The sequence below is a fragment of the Boleophthalmus pectinirostris genome, unplaced genomic scaffold (assembly GCF_026225935.1).
Source record: "Boleophthalmus pectinirostris isolate CB_2022bp ecotype Guang Dong unplaced genomic scaffold, ASM2622593v1 HiC_scaffold_13, whole genome shotgun sequence".
NCBI classification, from domain to species: domain Eukaryota; kingdom Metazoa; phylum Chordata; class Actinopteri; order Gobiiformes; family Gobiidae; genus Boleophthalmus; species Boleophthalmus pectinirostris.
In genome coordinates this window covers 24,689-45,000 of record NW_026571036.1, presented here as the reverse complement: position 1 = coordinate 45,000, position 20,312 = coordinate 24,689, and the positions used below count along the sequence as shown (strand labels likewise).

The 20,312-nt window shown below is 44.4% G+C and overlaps 2 protein-coding genes across 4 annotated transcripts in view; both read right to left on the bottom strand.

The window, feature by feature from the left end:
• gtf3c2 (general transcription factor IIIC, polypeptide 2, beta) overlaps positions 1–2,428 on the bottom strand; it is a 38,194-nt gene extending 35,766 nt beyond the window's left edge. Inside the window, exons 1-3 of the mRNA XM_055149538.1 lie at positions 2,159–2,428; positions 1,410–1,511; positions 1–400 (exon numbers count right to left, since the gene is read on the bottom strand). The exon at positions 1–400 is cut by the window's left edge and continues 66 nt beyond it. Coding sequence (XP_055005513.1) covers positions 1–400; positions 1,410–1,449 — 440 coding nt within the window. The 5' untranslated portion in view covers positions 1,450–1,511; positions 2,159–2,428. The remainder of the gene's footprint in view (positions 401–1,409; positions 1,512–2,158) is intronic.
• Positions 2,429–2,934: 506 nt separating this feature from the next.
• Positions 2,935–20,235, bottom strand: znf512 (zinc finger protein 512). Of its 3 annotated transcripts, none has more exons than XM_055149521.1 (16): positions 19,987–20,235; positions 13,991–14,072; positions 13,885–13,919; positions 13,245–13,282; positions 11,834–12,102; positions 10,230–10,412; positions 9,823–10,116; positions 9,611–9,735; positions 7,840–7,926; positions 7,353–7,448; positions 6,754–6,921; positions 6,080–6,271; positions 5,446–5,547; positions 5,294–5,356; positions 5,047–5,145; positions 2,935–4,934 (listed from the first exon to the last, which is right to left on the bottom strand). In XM_055149521.1, exons 2-16 carry the CDS (start codon positions 14,043–14,045, stop codon positions 4,374–4,376), a joined length of 2,367 nt encoding a protein of 788 aa, XP_055005496.1. In that variant the 5' UTR covers positions 14,046–14,072; positions 19,987–20,235; the 3' UTR covers positions 2,935–4,373. The 3 variants fall into 3 exon arrangements, with proteins under 3 accessions (XP_055005496.1, XP_055005497.1, XP_020787951.2); XM_055149522.1 differs by having other exon boundaries at positions 10,230–10,406; XM_020932292.2 differs by having other exon boundaries at positions 11,840–12,102.
• Between the last annotated feature and the right edge of the window lie 77 nt (positions 20,236–20,312).

Genomic DNA, 20,312 nt, shown 5'->3' with positions numbered 1-20,312 from the left:
TCCTCCTCTTCCTCTTTCCGCTCCTCCTCTCCTCTCTTCCTCTTCGTGTACTTTCTTTTGGGCTTTGGGGTCTCATTTTCAGTCACTCCTTCTCCGTTCTGTCCCTGACCTGCTCCTCTGGGTCTTCCTGGAGTCTTTTTCGCTCCTGGTTTCCTCCCTCTTTTTTTAGGCGTTTCCTTGGGCACCTCCTTCTCTTCCTCTCCCTCCTCTCTCTCCTCCTCTTCTCCGTCTGTAGCTCCATGTGATTGGACTTTTGACTTTCGAGATCGTTTCCTGGCTGGAGTTTGTCCGTCGTACACTTCACTCACTTGGTAGTCTAAATATTTTGGATTTTTTTTGCGTTGTCTTCCTCGTAAACTGGGAGAAAGTTCTAAAGACGCATCAGGAGCAGATTCTGGCTCTGAAAGAAACAAAATGAACTAGAATTAGCCCTGCATTACACTGCAGTGTATAAAGCTGCACTATGGAACTTTTTCTATGGGTTTATCACCTGCTTGTCTCCATGGAGACGTTATTGTAGTACAAGTGTGATAATATTAAATAAGACGTGTTACAGTGAATATAAACATGTTTATAAGTTCCGTACCATATCGTACAGGGCCCAGGAGAGATTGCTAGATTATTCAAACATGCATGGATGACTCTAAAATGTCTTTTCAGACATTTTGATGAGGGAAAAACCTTATAACTTGCTATAGAACGCTAAAAAAATATATTAAACCACCTCTTTAAATATTGAAGAAATGGTGGCAAACCAAAGTTTATCAATTTAACCCTTCCAGACCGACGGTATCGCGTACGACACCTGGGAATGTGTTTTCTATAACTGCACAGAACTTTCCAACCATAAAAGATAAACATTTACTTTTTTTTAATTGAAAAGCTGAGAGTTGTGGCTTTCCGGGCAAATTTCCATCATTATCTTCCATCACTCACTGCATGATGACGAAGGGAAAATGAGTGTCCAAAAGGAACTTTGTTTTCCGCCGAACTCATGCATCCGTTCATTTTGATTGGGCCAAAGAGTGCAGCGAGTCAAAATGCCATTGCACTTTTTTTTGTGTTGAGGCAATAAGGACATTTTTATTTTCCTTACAGATTTGAAATTTTGCACTTTTGTAGCTAAGACCCTGAATGAAGAATTTTTTATGTCCAAAAAGTCGTGTTTACACGTTTGCTGTGTGTTTTTTATGAAAGACTGTGAATTTTTATTTTATTTATATATTATATAAAAAAGGTGTGTAACTGAGGTCAACGAGCTGAGGTTAGTGGCAGATGGGGTTAGTTTGTCTTTCTCTCAGCAAAAAGGTTGTGGGTTCAATCCCCAAACTGCTTATCAAACTACACAATCAAAGAGGACACGAGAGCAGAATCAAAATCAGTGAATCCACAGAACTTCTGAGTCTCACCTGGAGCGGAGGAGGCGTCCGCTGGGCCTGGAGTTTGCATCTTTTGTCAAAACTGCTCCATTTCTCCACAAACAACCTTTCCACTGTTTTATTTGACTCAATCTAAAACAAAATACAACAATGAAACATGAAATACAATAAATTAACACAGAACTTAATGTACAGGAAACTGGAACATGAATATTAACGATTCAACCAATAATAAACGAGGAACTGTTTATAACTGACAATTCAATTTAATATATTACCTTTTAATCTATTCTAGACTTTTATTAGGGGATTTTTATACGTCCATGGCATCTAAATGATAAACTCAAGTAAAATATAGCATTTCCTGGAGTCAAACTGAAGCAGTGACCTGACCTGACACCAGCACAGTGACAGTGACAGCTACAAACCAGACTGTGTTTCGAAATTTCTAATTTTACAAGTTTCAGGAGTAATATTAGCAATATTCATTCAACTACAACGAATCTGGGTACCAAATAATGTACAGTGTAATTAAAACGTACATTCGGCTAAATATTTAGGTGATAAATATCAGAATTATTAACTTAAACCCGGTGGATGTCATAACTTAGCTGCAGCCATGCTCTTTAGCTAACGATGCTAACTCGGGCTAACAGGTTTTTCTGCTTCGTGATTTGTCTAAAACTAATTTAAGTCAATTTAAACATAAATGTAAAGATAAATATACATATAATGATGCTCCAGCCGCCCTCGGCGCTGTGGACTCTTTATAAACGGACCTGGCGGAGGTTTGGAGCTTCTTTTTCTGTGGCGGAGTCGGGAAAGCGCCGCACAAACGCGGCTCTGATCCGGAGCCGGAGCCGTGAGATCGAGTCCCGAAGCGAACCGAGCCCGAACCCTGCGCAGCACAACCCCGAGTGTGTGAATGTCCCGCACTAAAGCTTTATACTCCACATTCACACGGACTGAACGCGACTTTAGTCTGATTTTTATGTTTAAAAAGAACCAAATGTCACACGGAGAAATGCGCCAGCGCCATGTTACTGTGACTGAACACAGCGCCTCTCCCTGGACCACACGGGAACTGCACCTTTTATTTTAGAGCGGAAGAAATAAAGAGTGAAAAATGTAGCTGACACAAACTATCACCATGACAAAAACAATCAGAACTAGAAATTCAAAGCTCCTGTTTGTGCAAAAATAGGCTCCACAGAACAATAGCTCTAAACAGGACAAAACCAGAACTAAACCAGAACTAATCCAGAACTAAACCAGAAATAAACCAGGACTAAACCAGGTCTAAAGAAACATGCAACCCCCAGACCTGAGTTTCTCAGTCAAATGTCTCAGGATTAGGGTGAAGGTTTAACAGGAGTGGTCCGGTGGGGTCAGTTGATCTGTGCCAGGGCAGTTTGAGATGATGAGAAAAGAGTCTCTCTGTGGGGGAAGCAGGTGAACTTCTTCTAAGCTTCTCTCTCCAACCCTACCCTTTATGAAGATTTGTTTCTGGATCAAATTCATAAACCAGTGATTTAAATAAAAACCCAGAGACGAGTTAGACAAATGCATATGTCAACCTTTACTAATTTAAACATTTAAAACATGAACAACAGTCGCCTACCAAAGCACATCTGGGACAGAGTTAGAAAAGTCAACAAGTGAAGACACTTTACAACAATAAAAGAACTACCAATTTGACAACTAACAGTCTCTTGTGTTCAGAAGTACAATTCTGGCCTAAGACATACAGCTTCTTTAGTTTGTGGACGCTAAAAACTGTTTTTGTTTTTTTTTTGGTAGAAAGTTTAAAATTTGAGGAATAAAGTTGAAGGAAAAAAATAGGAGTAAAAGACATCGATTTCCAGATGCAGGGCAGGGGTGGAGGTTACTCTGTGGGGAGTTGATAATGTTTGAAAGAAATTTCATTATTTCTGTTTGGAATTGGGTCCACAAATCTATATAATTTTGCTTTGTTTCATGTGGATAGGCCTAGTAATTACAGAGATATTAACCATAAACCAGGTCAACAAATCTGAAGAGTCCATTTGCAAATACAGCGTTTTCAATAGTCTCTATTTTAGTGTAAATATAATTACACTCAAATATAATTATCCCATTCTTCTTTGATCAAATCCACATTTTTTATCGATAATATCTGTGAACACTGAAAAAAAAAAAACATTTACAAACTGAAGATCCATTTTGCAAATCAACTCTTCGTCCGTGTTTCGACCTGTCCTCTACAGGCCCTTTACCACGTCAATCTGCAACCACAGTTAAAGTCGCATTGTGTAACTTTTCTGGTGGAGGGTTTGTTACCTGCTCGTCTCCATGGAGATGTTATTGCTTTGTCTGGAATGTTCCAAAGGATGGCATTAAACTGGGTTAAACCTGATTTTGACCCACCCTCCAGTGTCTTTAGGTTACACCTGTCAGGAGCCGTGGGACCACCTCCAGATCTTGGGCTGGTCTTGGTCTGGACCTGAGCTGGAGGATTTGACCTGTTGTGCATGTTTTGGGCTGACAGGAGAAACTAGAGACACAAGGAGAACATGCAAACTTCACACAGAAAAGTTAAACTTTCAGGAACTTTTTTCAGACTTCAGTCTTTTTAACAAACTGTACATAAAAGTGGACTGAGTGTGATGTCACCCAAACTGCTCGCACTGCAGATTTCTCTGATCTGGTCAAGATTTTAAAACTTACATCAGGTTATTCATCTTGTTTTCAGATTTATGATCTACTCGCTTGAGATTCTGTGCTTAATTCTAGTCTAGAGTTTTATTTTTGAGTAAAATGATCTGTCCAGGCAGAAAGAGCATTTCTCCACTTTTAAGTCATTTTCTGAGAGATTTAAGTGTTTATAGCAAATATTTTGGCCAATCTTTTTTGAAGTGAGGTCAAAGAACGGCAAAATTAAGAAACCAACACTAGGTAGCAGACTGTCCCTCCAGAAAAGTTACACAGTGCACCTTTAAATGCCAACACAATCTTTCAGGTGGGTTGTCTCCTCACGATCTCCACAGACTCCAGCATTCGCCTCTTCTCATCCCAGATCTGACGCTCCATCTCCAGAGAAAACCCACTTTGCCCGTCCGCTCTGCTCTCTCCACGCAGGCCTCCGTACTCAAACCCGCACCTGGCCGCTCCGCCCTGCCGCCCCTGCTCCTGCCGCGCCTGCTCCTGCCTCGCCTGCTCCTGTCGCACCTGCTCCTGCTGCGCCTGCTCCTGCCTCGCCTGCTCCTGTCGCGCCTGCTCCGAGGTCCGTGGAGACTCCATAGGCGTGTAGAGCTCGGGCCCGCGGACGTGGTGCTGATGGTGGCTCCGGGCGTCTCCCTGGCGAGGCGCCGGGTCCTCGTCGTGGTAGATCTGTGGGTTTTGGTGCGATTGGGCGGCGATGTGGTGCAGGGGCGGCAGAGGTTGCATTTGGTGGGGGCAGGGCGTGTGGACGTGCCGGTGCTGCTGCTGGTGATGATGGTGGTGATGAATGTCGAAGGAGTGAGGGCAATCTTTAGGAGCGGATTTTAAGTGTTTTTTATTCGTGACAAACCAATCCTGAGGAAAAGAACAGAGAAGAATATGTACAGAGACCGGGACTAAACCAGGACTACACCAGGACCACACCAGGACTAAACCAGGACCTAACCAGGTCTTGAGTCAGACTTACCTGTGAGTGGACAGAGTTGATGTGGTACTTGACTCCACTCTCTGAATTGAACTCTTTGCTGCAGATCAGACACCGATATTTCCCAGCTGCAAAATCCCCCTGAACGCACAACAACAAAATTACATCAAGAAAAACAGCTTTCCAAATGTGAACTACTGAAAACAAGGAGCGATAACTTCAAGAGTCCATTTGGCGTAATGTGGGACCTTTAAAAATCAAAACGTAGTGAAATGAAATGGTCGGATACCTTGGTGCAAAGTCCCAGATGGGCTTTGAGTCCGGACACACTGGTGTAGGTGCAGCCACAGCCCTGAAAACCAACAAATACATCAATATTTTCTCCAAAACAAAAACAAAAATCATTCATAGATGGAGGAAAAATAGAAACATAAAGTGTACCGGGTTCGGACACTGGACTTTTCGGTACATTTTCACTTCACTCCTCCATTTCTTCAGAACATCCTGACTGAAGGAGGGCAGGCCAGGGCGCGTGTACTGCAGCTGTAACCAAAGCGGAGGCTGTGGGTTAGACTCCGGGTCTGTCTGCAGCTAATGTCGTTACTGTTCACTGGGGGTGTGATGCTAACTGAAGGCACTGCTCTATCTGAGCCCTGTTAGACTTTAATCTGAGCTTTATTTTAAAACAGTCTGACTTTAAAGACCTGACTGACCTGAACTACAATAGGTGATCTGATTTGTGCTGCTAAAAAGTCTCTAATATGACAACAGTTTTTCAGTGAGTCACTCTCATCGTTTTGTTGAAAATCAACCAGAACCACGAACGCTCGGACTGATCACAGGCTCCTGAAAACGTGCTCTTTAAATTCATTTCTTAAAACTTTTTGGCAGTGTTTCTTAATGTTTGCTTTGTGTCACCATGGAAACCAAAGAACATTCATCATAGAGACATGTGTAGAACACCCCCCACTGTGATGTCTCTGCAAAATATTAATTACTGCGGTTTGGCTTTGGGTTTATCTCAGGAGGTTGTGGGTTAGACTCCTGATTTGACTGGCAGAGTGGTTAGCCTCACCTTGTGGTCCTCTGGCACCAAATCAGACTGGAACTTCCTCTTGCCCCAGTCCTTGGGCAGTTCATTCTGGGCGATTTGGGCCATCTGGATGTTGGCGGCCTGAGCCGAGGCCCTCTTCGCCCGACCGCAGGCTGACGTCTCTGGGGAGACGTCGTCGAGAGGCTGGGTCTGCTGCTCCGAGTCCTCCGGAGCCTGGACACACACAGAAGAACTTCCCTTCAGACAGATATAAGGCAGAGTCCACCAGCGTCTGACCAGAACTGAAAAAGCCGTCAAGTGGCCAAACGTCTTCACCCTAAAACTTTTGTCCAGTGAATAAAGTTTTGCTCTTTTTGCTCCAGATCAGAGTTGAATGACTGAGGGATTCCACAGACACACAGAACTGTTCATATTCTCATTTTAAGGAGACATATTGTGCTTTTGTCAGCTATATAGTTAAATAATATTTAATCAGTTTGATCTGTCTTTTATTATGTGTATTTTGGTTATTTAAATGGAAAAATGTATCTGAAAAAAAAAAAACAATGAAAGAAACGAGTCAGCTGATTTCTGCACTTGGAAACTGCGTCTGTTCCTTTACAGAACGTCACTGTCACAAAGCATGGTGCTTATTTGACCTCCTCTGAGGTTAAAGTGGAACTCTGCTCTCTCTGGAGGAGGTTAAAGTGTCTCACCGGCGCATGCTCGTTACGGATGTGGTACTCGAGTCCGGCCTTGGACCTGTAGTTCTTTCCACAGTGAGAGCAGCTCAGCACCAGCTTCTCCAGCTCGTCCTGCTGTTTCCCACAGGTCCTGGTGTGGTACAGGTAACCCATGACACTGGTGAAGCCCGCGCCACAGCCCTGAGCAGAAAACACACAAATATTCTCAAATATACAAAATAATACACTGAACAATATACTGGCTCTAGTTGAAACTGATGTTGTGTCCCTAGGCAAGACACTTCATGCACATAGTATGAATATTGTGCGTGAGTGTTGCTGATCCTGTATCTGAAGACAAATAATAATAATACAGTTTTGTGTTACTGTGTCTAAAGTAGAAGTGCAGAGTTCTGATCTTTGAACACTTAAGAGTCTCAGAGCGACTGGAGACACTTTTATATCCTGAGCTCCACACACAGATCCCCCTGCAGTCTGCAGACTCCAGAGATTTAGAATCTGGTGTGCACATTTTGTTTAAAAGTCGTTTAAGACTGGAAAATCTTGTAGTGTGTGGCAGCCTTAACGCTCTAGTCCACTACAGTCCCCTTTCACACGTGTGTGTCTGGTACCTCTCTGGAGCACTTGAGCTTTCCCAGCCTCTTCAGGATCTTCCTCAATTTCTCTTTTGTGGCTCGGTCGTCCATGTCTTTGGCGTCTGACGAAGGCTGAGGCCAAAAACAACAAAATAAACAAAAAGTCCCCAAACCTGATTTTTCCCCACGTGTTTGAGTAAAACTCGTCTTGCCCCATTACAGATATACAGGGGGTCCCAAAAAAATGTGACATAATTTTGGCAATTCTTGTTGAAATAACCTCAAATCTTCACAGAATGTATAGAAACAGATCATCAATGAATAATTATTATTTCATTTCATTTACTTATTTGTTTTGTGCTCTGAATGCAGAAGGTACGTGAGGAATAACTTTGGACCATTGCAAGCTTTTTAAAATGAACTACTTCTGTTTTTCACATGTTTAAGATGGTAAAAATCAGGTAGAGAGACTTTAAAGTTGGATATAGATATAAAAGAGAAATGAAAGAGAAGGAAGTCTGACCAGGAGACTGTGGTCGGCCATGATGTGGTACTTCATCCCTGTGTTGGTCTTGAGTTGTTTACCGCAGTGAGGACACGTGTACGGCTCCTGGAAAACAGGTCCCAGAAGAATTACAACTTCAGCTTCTGAAAATGCTATATTCACCAAAAACAATGTATGAATATGTTATATACATTTTAAATGTTTTTGTATATTTATGGAGTATTGTCGCGTGGGAGCATGGGTGACATAGACTTGTGGGCGGAGCCACGTACAGGCTCCTACTGCCAACCGTAAGGAGGGTTTTCGCTAGATTAATCAAACTTCCATTTATGATTCTAAAATCTCTTCAGGCCGGTTTTGAATGAGGCAAATGAAACAAAAAATGCACACCAAAGTTCTTGTAGAGGTGCAAATGCAAGAAACAGCAAAATAAAAGTCAGATGGCCGATGTCCAAAAGCTTTTTGTATTTTTAAATAACATTTCAGCAAAAAAGCCTTGGCCAGATAATTTTTGTTTTGCTCTTTGGTACTGAGGTTCAAAGCAAGAAAAAATGATCTGAAGAGGGCTTTTTTGCTGAAATGTTATTTGAAAATAAAAAAAGCTTTTGGACATCGGCCGTCTGAATGTGCTGTGTATTTTTTCACTTGAAGTTTTTTGATGAGGAACATTAGAACACGGGAGAAAGATATAAGAAGTCCTTTTTGCTGAAAACCTCCTCTTAAACATGCAGGAATCACTCTAAATACAATTTAAAACAGTGGTTTGTTTGTTTTTTTGTCATGGGGTCATAAGCAAATAAAGACAATAAACAATCATATTAAAGAAAAATCATTCAGCAGAATTATCCCCAAACACATCCTCTAAACGTACAAAGCTGTTAAAAACATGAGCTGCAATGAATCAATAAACCAATAACAGCAACAGCTTCATGCACTGTGTAACTTTTCTGGTGGAGCATCTATAAAATGCTTTTCTCCATGGAGTTGTTATTGCTTTGTCTGGAATGTTTCACAGTATGGCATTAAACCTTTCTACACTGCAAATTTCTCTGATCTGTTCTACTACTTGTCTACTTACTAGTTGTGAGAGACTGAATTCTAATCTAGAAATCATTTATTTTAAGATAACTTGTCAAGTAAAATGATTTGTCCATGTAGCAAGATGATTTTACCACTTTTAAGTCATTTTCTGATAGATTTAATTATCTTCAGCTTTTTCGCAGCATCTCTACATGGAGGACAAACCAGATCAATTTCTAGGTCAGATCTGCGGAGAGGCGACCCCACTCACAGTCCCACATCCAGGTGACGGAGCCCCAACCAAAGAGTTACACAGTGCAGCTTTTTTAGTTAGTCTGTGTCTATAAAGAAGAGAGAATTTCATAATTCAACCCTAAAGGCTGCCACGCACTTCAGGATTTTTTGCTCTTAAACGTTTTTTAAACGTGCAACAAAAAGCACGAACCACAGACATGAGCAGAATCTGATGAGATTTTAAATCTCCGATCTCAAAACTGCTGTTGCTGATGGAGCACAGCGGCTTCAAAACTGCACACGACGGCAGAAAGACTCCCTGAAGTCTGAAGTAAATCGCAGCCAAAATGGGCAAATCCCCCTGTAGTGTGTGGCGGCCTTTACCCAAACCCTACAGCTCAAATCTCACTGCACTAGTTGGAAAATGTGGGTTTATTTTTCTGTTGTACAAAGACAAATTCCCCACAATAAATATTGAATGGTTCCATCTGTCGCGTACTTAACGATGAGTATTTATCGTGACGGGTTCACTGACCGCTCGGCACGAGTCCATGTGCTTCTTCAGTCCCTCCACGGTTTTCCGGCTCACGCTTTTACACCGAGGACACGTGACCCGCCCTTTGGCTGAGATCTGGGTCTGCCACTGCTCCTCCTGGCTCCCTGCACACACAGAGACACAGTCCTGGTTTAGTCCTGGTTTAAACCTGGTGTAGTCCTGGTGCAGTCCTGGTGCAGTCCTGGTCCTACCTGGGGGGTAAACTGGGGGCTCCTTCCTCCCCAGACTAGTGGATGGTTTGAGGTCTGGACTGGACTGGAGTCCGGAGGGTCCTGGGATCGGAGAAGACGAGGGTCCAGGGGAGGGTCCAGAGGAGGGTCCTGGGATCGGAGAAGACGAGGGTCCAGACGAGGGTCCAGAGGAGGGTCCAGAGGAGGGTCCAGAGGAGGGTCCAGAGGAGAGTCCAGAGGAGGGTCCAGAGGAGGGTCCAGAGGAGAGTCCAGAGGAGGGTCCAGAGGAGGGTCCAGCCACAGCTGCATTTGGACCTGAAAAACAAACACTTGGATTTTAATGCCTGAGTTCACTTGTCTATGTGTCAAATAAAAAATCGTGATTCTTTTTTCCTGTTTTTTTCTCCGTCTGGCTCAGTCCTACTCACCGTTGCTGATGACGGGGGGTCTGTTGCTCCACTGCGACTCCCTCCAGCGCTCCTCTCGCTCTGGGGCAGGGGTCCATCCTCGGTCTGGTCCCGCCTGGAGACCTGGGTCTAGTCCTGGTCCAGTACTTGGTCCTGGTTGTGGTTGTGGTTGAAAATCTGTTCCAAATCCTTGTCTTCCTGCATCTAGTAAAGTCACATTCATTAGAAATGTGTTTTCACGAGTTTTCATGGGGTTTTGTGACATTTTAAATCTATAATGATCTAAAACCACTTCATAAAGAAACAAGTGCGACGACTTCAGCGTCGCAGCGAGCGCACGCGTCGCACACGTCGCAGCGAGCGTGTATTTCGCAGCGGGCGTGTATTTCGCAGCGGGCGTGTATTTCGCAGCGGGCGTGTATTTCGCAGCGGGCGTGTATTTCGCAGCGGGCGTGTATTTCGCAGCGGGCGTGTATTTCGCAGCGGGCGTGTATTTCACAGCGGGCGTGTATTTCGCAGCGGGCGTGTATTTCACAGCGGGCGTGTACCGCTGGAGCTGTCTGTCACCAACTTTGGCGTCACTACTGACAGTGATTTTAAATTTGATTGCGGTTGTAAAATCTGATTTTTAACATTTACAGCTTTTATCTAAAATTAAACCGTTTTTTTCCTTTAAATCATTAGAATTTTTATTTATTTGTTTGGAGGATAAGCCCCTTGAGATGTGTCACCATCTCGTTTTCAAGGAGGTCCTGAACAATTCAAGCACTTTTATCTCCTCTCCTTTAGACGACTGTGATGCACTTTTTTCTGGCATCAGCCTCGTGCACTTTACCGCTCACAGTTGGTCCAAAATTCTGCTGTGCGACTTTTAACTAGAAGCAAAAAACTTGAGCACATTACCCCAATTTTAGTGTCATTGCATTGGCTTCCAGTTTGTTTTAAAGTTGATTTTAAGATTTTATTCTTTGTTTTTAAAGCTTTGAATGGACTGGCTCCACTTTACATCTCAGACCTTATCCAGATTTAATCCCCTTTGCTCTGAGGTCCGAGATCCAGATCCAGATCCAGCTCATGAGGCCTAAGACGAGACTTAAAACCAGGAGGACAAGACCTCCTCTGTGACCGGCCCCAATCTCTGGAACTGCCCCCCCCACGTCCCAACAGCCCCCCCCCCCCCCCACACTACTTTTACTCTCTGGATTTAACACCACATGAGTCATGTGCTCCTCTGACTTTTATTGAATTTATTAATTTTACTTATTTTACTGCTATTTTATGATTTTCTGGTTTTGATTTTACTGGTTTTATTGCTTTAGGACTGGTATGACCAAATTTTTGCAATTTACCTTTTTGTTGTGTTCATTTTATGATCTCTGTGCAGCACTTTGGAAACTGTTTTGTTTGTAAAATGTGCTGTAGAAATAAAGTGGATTTGGATTTGGAAATGAACACAGGAGGAGAACAACAAAATGGAGTCTTGAAAAAGAGATTATAGTTTCCTTAAACATGAATCACTCCAAATCCAACTTCAGAGGGTCAGAGTTAAGAGGAAACAGTTATAACGTGGTTAAAAACTGTGACAAATTGAAGTGTGGTTTAACCACAGTGAAACGTGGACACACCTGTACCTCCGTCTCGGTTGGACCCCCAGGCAGGGACCTTCCGGCCGCCCCAGGCCTCTCGCCCGGGAGCCCAGGGGTCAGAGCTCCGATCCTGGGTACAGTTCCAGCCCGGGTCCCTGTGAGGTCCGGAGCCCTGGAGCACCAGAGGAGGAGGCGGGATCATGAAGCCGGGAGCCGCGCCATTGGACAGAGGGGCCGATGACATCACAGAGCAGCTGGTGGATGGGTAATCAATGGTCGTTAACGGGACCCTCGGATGGGCCTCAAATCTGTTAAGAAATCAGAAAATACATGATTAAAATTAAGCATATTTTAAATGTAATTAATGGTCACGTTTGCATGATGTTTAGTTCTGGATAAATAGTTCTGAATTCAAATCTTGTCGTTGTAGTTTCTGTGTAAATAATAATGTTGAATTGTTGTTTATTTAATGCGTCTGAGCGTCGGTCTTTTTCTCAGACCGAGAGTTATTTCATACCTGACAGTTTGGACTGTTCACGAGCGTCTTCCTCAGAGTCACGTGATGTTGCTGTGACGTGTCTGGTCAGCTGATTTAAACAGGTTTTGGCGCTGTCTTCCTACCAGTGGAGGCAGGACGACAGCGCCACCTGCAGTCGAAACTGTCAGGTATGAAATAACACTCTAGGTCTGAGAAAAAGAACCTAATAACATCGAATATCAGAAGACCAAATGAATCTCATTGGACAGAGACACCAACGGATTTTGGTCTTTGGGAGGAAAACACACACTTCAGCTGCTCCCGGGTTTTTTGTCGTTACTCCACAGACACAAACACCATCCAAACTTTTCCCGCAGTGGTTCCGATGATAATTGTGAAGCAGCAGCTGGAGACAGAACGAGCAACGCCGAAGCACCAAGAACACGAGCAGGAAGAACAAACGACAAACATGATCCAGGAATGAAATTCATTTTTGGCTTTAAAATCGGAATAAACCAAACACTTACTTCAGAGTTAAGTTTAATTGCCAATAATAATTTTCATTTGGAATTAAGTGTTTACATGAACTTTTAAAGAGGAATTCATTTTTATTCACAATTAAAGCTCTCATGAAAACGTGACTATATTTTTTGTATCCTGTGAGTCAGATGCCCTCCCATCCTCCTGTGTCCCTGTAGTGCCAGACTGAGATGGGGGCAGGTCACACGTCTCTAGTGAATCTGCTGATGTGGTGGTGTGTCAGATGCCCTCCCAGGTGTGGTGGTGTGTCAGATGCCCTCCCAGGTGTGGTGGTGTGTCAGATGCCCTCCCAGGTGTGGTGTGGTTGGATAAACACAGCAGGAGAATGGACCTTCTCACTGACATAAATGTTCAGGGACTTTGAGGTTTCTGATGCTGCGACAGAACCTCAGACGAGGTCCAAAGAAGGAACAGTGACAAAGTTAGAAATACCTTTTTGTTCCGTTCATTTGATTCATTGGACCGTCATTCTAGAGAAGTAAAGAGAATTTAGATTTAGTGCCAATGAAAAAAATATATTTTAAAATGTTTATTTCCTTCAGAAGTGTCAACAGTTCATCCTCTGCTCCTCTAACCCTCTACTCTTCCTCTAGTCCTCCTCTGCACCACTGACCTCCTCTGCACCACTGTCCTCCTCTGCACCACTGACCTCCTCTGCACCACTGACCTCCTCTGCACCACTGTCCTCCTCTGCACCACTGACCTCCTCTGCACCACTGTCCTCCTCTGCACCACTGTCCTCCTCTGCACCACTGTCCTCCTCTGCACCACTGTCCTCCTCTGCACCACTGACCTCCTCTGCACCACTGACCTCCTCTGCACCACACTGTCCTCCTCTGCACCACTGTCCTCCTCTGCACCACTGACCTCCTCTGCACCACTGTCCTCCTCTGCACCACTGACCTCCTCTGCACCACTGTCCTCCTCTGCACCACTGTCCTCCTCTGCACCACTGTCCTCCTCTGCACCACTGTCCTCTGTCTACATATTTGACTATTTAATCATTACAGACGCATTAACTGAATCTATTTTTCCAGATAAAACATATTTGACCAAATAAAATGTGAATTACCTTCATATCACAAATTCTATGCGTCTCTTGAACAACTGTTGACAAAACAAAGTTAGGTTAGATGTTTTCACACACATTTTCTCTCTAATTCTGTTTGGAAACTTGCCTGGACACTGGATACTCTTCTTCTTAATGGGCAGATACAAAGGTGGCATGTCCATCTCGAAGAACTCAAGGTTGTCCCCTCACTAAAAACACAAGAAAGAATCATAAACACTTCTATTTAGTTCAGTGTTTTGTTATGAAAATACTTTAGAGCTGTATTTGAATAAAGACACACTGCCGATTGATCGACTATGAGGGGCCGTAGCAAAAGCTCTCATTAGGTTTATCCATAATTTGATTTGATTTGGTTTTATTTTGAGTTTGTGCCAAGACGGAAACAATGATCATACACATACTACATATATTACTATTATAAACAAAACAAAAGCACATTTCTCAAAAATAAGTGGGAAGAAGAAAAAAAATTACATTAATCCGCCCCTTTTATGTTTCAAAAATTCAAAAATGACGTGTTTGCTTCTGAACATTGATGACGAAAATTTACAAATATTTACATATGACAAAAAACATTACATACTAAATATCACTTTAACCCAATTTCTTTTTGTTCTTGTATTGTTCTGTATTATGGATACAAACTACTAATAATGACAAAGAAGGCAAAAATATCGTTTATCTTTACCTTTTATTTTGATACGATCATAAAACAAATTTAATTAATATCTGTGGTTTACTTGTGAAGACAATTGACTCTAGGTATTTCTGTAAGATTTGATTTTTATATAGTTTTTTGATCATTGTAATTATTCAGGTCACAATTTAACTATGGGAATGCAAAATAATAACAATTTTAGAAGCAAAATTCAGTAAGTTCCATTCAATCTTTACTCCAAAAAAGTACAATTCATGTAAAGTTTTATTTTGATTTTTCTGGCTGTTTATGTCACATAAGGTGGTGGGTCTGTCACCTGCTCGTCGTCATGGAGATTAATTGTTTTGTCTAGAATGTTCCACAGTCGTGATGTACCCTTCCCCAGTGCATCTTTAACTTTAGTTTATAAATTTCAATCCACAAACAGTTTTAGTACATTTGTCCTCACCTGCATGTTTTTCTTAATTTTTAGTTTAAAACTCACAGTGTTAAACATCTTTTTTTTCACTTCTGTCTGTTATTTCACAATCTGCTGCTGGACTCGTGTCATGTGGCTGAAATAAAAACTACAGGATCAGAAATACACATGAAAAAAAAAAAAAAACCCTCTCTTTCACACAAACAAGTAGAAAAAACATTTGGATATAAAAATGTTTAATTTCAGACCAGAGCTACAGAAGATCAAAATATCAAGTCTTTAAATAAACTAAAAATCTCCTTATTGCCTCAAAACAAAAAACGTACATTGTCCCCATGACTCGACTGGTGCAGGTCGTGGAAACAGCTGGAGTCAGGTCCAGGTCTCAGAGACACGTCACTTCTGTGTTTCCATGAGTTTATTACGTTTGGATTTGTTTGGATTTTCCATTTATGAGAATCTCTGCACTTAGAGCGACTTTTTCACTTGTTCTGGACTCAGATGCTCAGAACATCGACCGTTTTGACTCACTACACTCTTTGGCAAAGTGCAGGTTATATAAAAAAAAATACTCCCAAGTATCGTATACGACACCGTCGGGCTAGAAGAGTTAATACTCCATCGAGCGATAATTGACTAAAGCGCTAAAGAACTACAGTCCTGAAGTAAAACAAAGTAAACAATATATCCTGCTGCTAACCCTAACCCTGTAGTTTAGACCTCGACAAACTACGGGCTCTCAAAGGAATCTAAATCAAATACTGATCAACTCTAATATTAGAAACTAGATCCTCATTTTTCAGTTATTGACAATAAAAAACTCCCATTGACAGGAAAGAAATGAAGCTTTCCTGAATCATCTGGAGCTGCATCAGAACAAGTATAAGAGCACGTAGACCTGTATACACCCATGGACCACTGAGGAACCCGCCTGGACCACTGAGGAACCCGCCTGGACCACTGAGGAACCCGCCTGGACCACTGAGGAACCCGCCTGGACCTGAGGAACCCGCCTGGACCACTGAGAACCTGGAACTGAGGAACCTCCTGGACCTGAGGACCCCTGGACCACTGAGGAACCTCCTGGATCACTGAGGAACCTCCCTGGACCACTGAGGGACCCGCCTGGACCACTGAGGGACCCGCCTGGACCACTGAGGAACCTCCCTGGACCACTGAGGAACCTCCCTGGATCACTGAGGAACCCGCCTGGACCACTGAGGAACCTCCCTGGACCACTGAGGAACCTCCCTGGACCACTGAGGAACCTCCCTGGACCACTGAGGAACCTCCTGGATCTGAGGAACCTCCCTGGACCACTGAGGAACCCGCCTGGACCACTGAGGAACCCGCCTGGACCACTGAGGGACCCGCCTGGACCACTGAGGAACCTCCCTGGACCACTGAGGAACCCGCCTGGACCACTGAGGAACCCGCCTGGACCACTGAGGGACCCGCCTGGACCACTGAGGAACCTCCCTGGATCACTGAGGGACCCGCCTGGACCACTGAGGGACCCGCCTGGACCACTGAGGAACCCCCTGGACCACTGAGGACCCGCCTGGACCACTGAGGGACCCGCCTGGACCACTGAGGGACCTGACCTGAGGACCCGCCTGGACCACTGAGGAACCTCCCTGGACCACTGAGAACCTGGACCCCCTGGACCACTGAGGGACCCGCCTGGACCACTGAGGAACCCGCCTGGACCACTGAGGGACCCGCCTGGACCACTGAGGACCCGCCTGGACCACTGAGGGACCCGCCTGGACCACTGAGGGACCGCCTGGACCACTGAGGAACCTCCCTGGACCACTGAGGACCCGCCTGGACCACTGAGGACCTCCCTGGACCTGAGGAAACTGAACCGCCTGGACCACTGAGGGACCTCCTGGACACTGAGGAACCCGCCTGGACCACTGAGGAACCTCCCTGGAGAGAACCTCCCTGGACCACTGAGGGACCCGCCTGGACCACTGAGAAACCCGCCTGGACCACTGAGGAACCCGCCTGGACCACTGAGGAACCTCCCTGGACACTGAGGAACCTCCCTGGACCACTGAGGGACCCGCCTGGACCACTGAGGAACCCGCCTGGACCACTGAGGGACCCGCCTGGACCACTGAGGGACCCGCCTGGACCACTGACCCCCTGGACCACTGAGGGACCCGCCTGGACCACTGAGGAACCTCCCTGGACCACTGAGGGACCCGCCTGGACCACTGAGGGACCTCCCTGGATCACTGAGGAACCTCCCTGGACCACTGAGGGACCCGCCTGGACCACTGAGGACCTCCCTGGACCACTGAGGACCCGCCTGGACCACTGAGGACCCGCCTGGACCACTGAGGGACCCGCCTGGACCACTGAGGGACCTGGACCACTGAGGAACCTCCCTGGACCACTGAGGAACCCGCCTGGACCACTGAGGGACCCGCCTGGACCACTGAGGGACCTCCCTGGATCACTGAGGACCCGCCTGGACCACTGAGGGACCCGCCTGGACCACTGAGGACCTCCCTGGACACTGAGAACCTGAGGACCTGGACCACTGAGGAACTCCCTGGACCACTGAGGGACCCGCCTGGACCACTGAGGAACCCGCCTGGACCACTGAGGGACCCGCCTGGACCACTGAGGAACCCGCCTGACCACTGAGGGACCCGCCTGGACCACTGAGGGACCCGCCTGGACCACTGAGGACCCGCCTGGACCACTGAGGGACCCGCCTGGACCACTGAGGGACCCGCCTGGACCACTGAGGGACCCGCCTGGACCACTGAGGGGTCACACAGATATAGGGACACATGGGAACAGAAAGGAAAGTTCTACCATTTAATGTGGAAAATCAGAAAATACTGTTTAAAGAAAGAGGGTTTTTAATCATGTTGGTATCAGAATCAGCATCAAGAATAAAGTCTGTCCTTCATATTGAAAGAGTTTTTTTTTTTTAGACACTAGTACAAACATGTTCTGAAATGCATGGGATTCTTGGATTAGCAGATCAGATTTCAGTCTTCTCTCAAACGGTAAAGCTGCACTGTGTAGCTTTTTTGTTGGGGTCCGTCACCTGCTTGTTTCTATGGAGATGTCACTGCTCTGCCTGGAATGTTCCACAGTGTGACATTAAACAACTCTTCCTTATATTTATTAAATTACAGGTGGTTTTATAGCTCAGAAATACTTAGAAAATCAGGCCTTCTGACTGTGAGCGGGGTCGCCTCTCCACAGATCTGACGTGTAACTTGGTCTCCATGGTTTAATACCAGACTGTGAAAACTGTGGAGCAATAACAATTCCATGGAGAAAAACATTTGATGAACCCTCCACCAAAAAACTTAAGTCACAAAAAAAAAAAAAATAAATAAATAAATCACAAATATGATGGAAATTGCAGTTTGTTTTTTTTCAGCCCTGAACATTTTAATTAACACATAAAATATTTAGATCACGATGTTACTTAAATACATGTAATTGAAAAGATGCAATAAATAAGACTAATGCCATACTGTGGAACATTAGACCATCTCTCAGAAAAGTTACATACAGCAGCTTTAATACAGTTTGTGCACTATGTTTCTTCAGCTCACTGCAAATTTCTCTGATCTGGCCACGATTTTAAACCTTCTATCAGGTTTTTCATCTTGTTTTTTAGATTTATGATTGACTTACTCGTTCTGAATTGGCTGTAAAATCAAAATTAAAAATTTTCACATATATTTCTTCCATGGCTCAACTTGTTAGAAAATGTTAAATTTAGGCAATAAATGTTTAAGAGAAGCTACAATCCATTTACCAGAGTTTCCCCTGCAACACTTGCTTTTTGATTAGTATGAACGGACGAACGACTCTCATGTTCGACTGATTTCAAGAACTTATATCTAGAATTTAGTGTCTTTAAATTTATTATCAGCCCATAAACACTCATCCTGAACTTGTTTTAAATCTGTTTATCTCAAACTTAGCATCATAAACTTATTTCCAGCCCATGAACACTGAGCACAGACGCTTCCTCCTCGTCTAGAAGTCGTTTATTTGAAGAGAATTTGTCCAGTAAAATAATCTTGCTGCATGAATGCATCATTTCAACACATTTAAGTTATTTTCTGATAGATTTAAGTGTTTAGATCTTATGTTTTGGTCAAGCTTTTTTGCAGTGTAAGATTATATAACTCTTATATTAGTAACTCACCCTTGGAGCTTTACTTTTGGTTTTAATTTATGGTCTGATTTAAAAGGTTCTATGTTACACAAAAATTATTTTTGTGATTCTTCCCTCCTCAAAAACAGAGCTGGAGCTGTGTTTTGTTTCATTCACACATGTTTGAGTAACTCTGTCTACATCTCCAAAGCTCCAAACGCTCTGTTCCACCTTGTGATGTCATGAAGTGGAGTTTTTTTGTTTGTTTTTTTAAGTTCTCAGCTCCTTTTTCCTTTAGTTCAGGAGAGATTCCAGGACTGAAATGATCCACATGATTCTAGTGTGTGGATCTTAAAAACACAGTGGAGCACTTCCTGCATCACCACATGATGACATCACAAGGTGGAACAGAGTGTTTTCAATTTGAGAGATGAACTCGTGTTAAATGTGCAGGTTTGTGTTAAACATGTGAAAGAAACAAAACACAACTCCAGGTCTGAGTGTGACGAGGAAACGCGGAACAGAAGCAGAGAAAAGCGGAATATGAGGCCTTTAAAGTAACGATACTCTTACTTGAGTACATTTCCAATACTCTGCCCTCTTTTGGGTGTAATAATGTAGTAATAATATAGTAATAGCAGAATGTGAAGCGGCCCGGAGCTTTGGCGTGCACACTGTGCTCCGAGGCGAGCGGAACAGGACAAAGCTGCAGCACAAACGAGACTTTTTCATGAATTGGACCCAAACAAAAGCACGAGTCCGTCACATCACGAGCAGATCAACGTTTACTCCTCACGTGAAACACGAAAACCATAAACAGCTAATCATGGGTTTGTTTTGATCGACGAAAGCGAGAGTCGGATCCCCCCCCCTGCCCCCTCGTACCGTCCTGCGGCGGGCCTCCATGTCTGCGGCCTGGTCCGTCTCCTCTGCCCGGGACTGAGCCTCCCTCCGGGGCTGGAGAAAGGCAGACGCGCCCCGACCACCACCCACGCCGCGGATCCGAGCAGAGAGTGACCGAGTAGAGGGGTTTACGACCGGGTAAAAGAGTCTCAGATGTGCGTGAGGCGACAGACCGAGAGAACCGTGGCGCTGACCGAGTCCTCAGAGGAACGCCCTCCCGAAAACAACGCGCCCAGGCCCGCCTCCGCCGCGGCTGCTGCGGCCTGGCGGAGCGCGGAGGAACTGCAGCCCCGGGACACGTACGACGA

Excerpts from the sequence above, each read along its gene's own strand:
- znf512 (XM_055149521.1), bottom strand. The coding sequence starts at position 14,045 with ATGGACATGCCACCTTTGTATCTGCCCATTAAGAAGAAGAGTATCCAG. Across the intron at positions 9,736-9,822 it reads GCCCCCAGTTTACCCCCCAG|GGAGCCAGGAGGAGCAGTGG; the intron begins GTAGGACCAGGA and ends CTGTGTGTGCAG. Across the intron at positions 4,935-5,046 it reads TCAACTCTGTCCACTCACAG|GATTGGTTTGTCACGAATAA; the intron begins GTAAGTCTGACT and ends TCTTTTCCTCAG.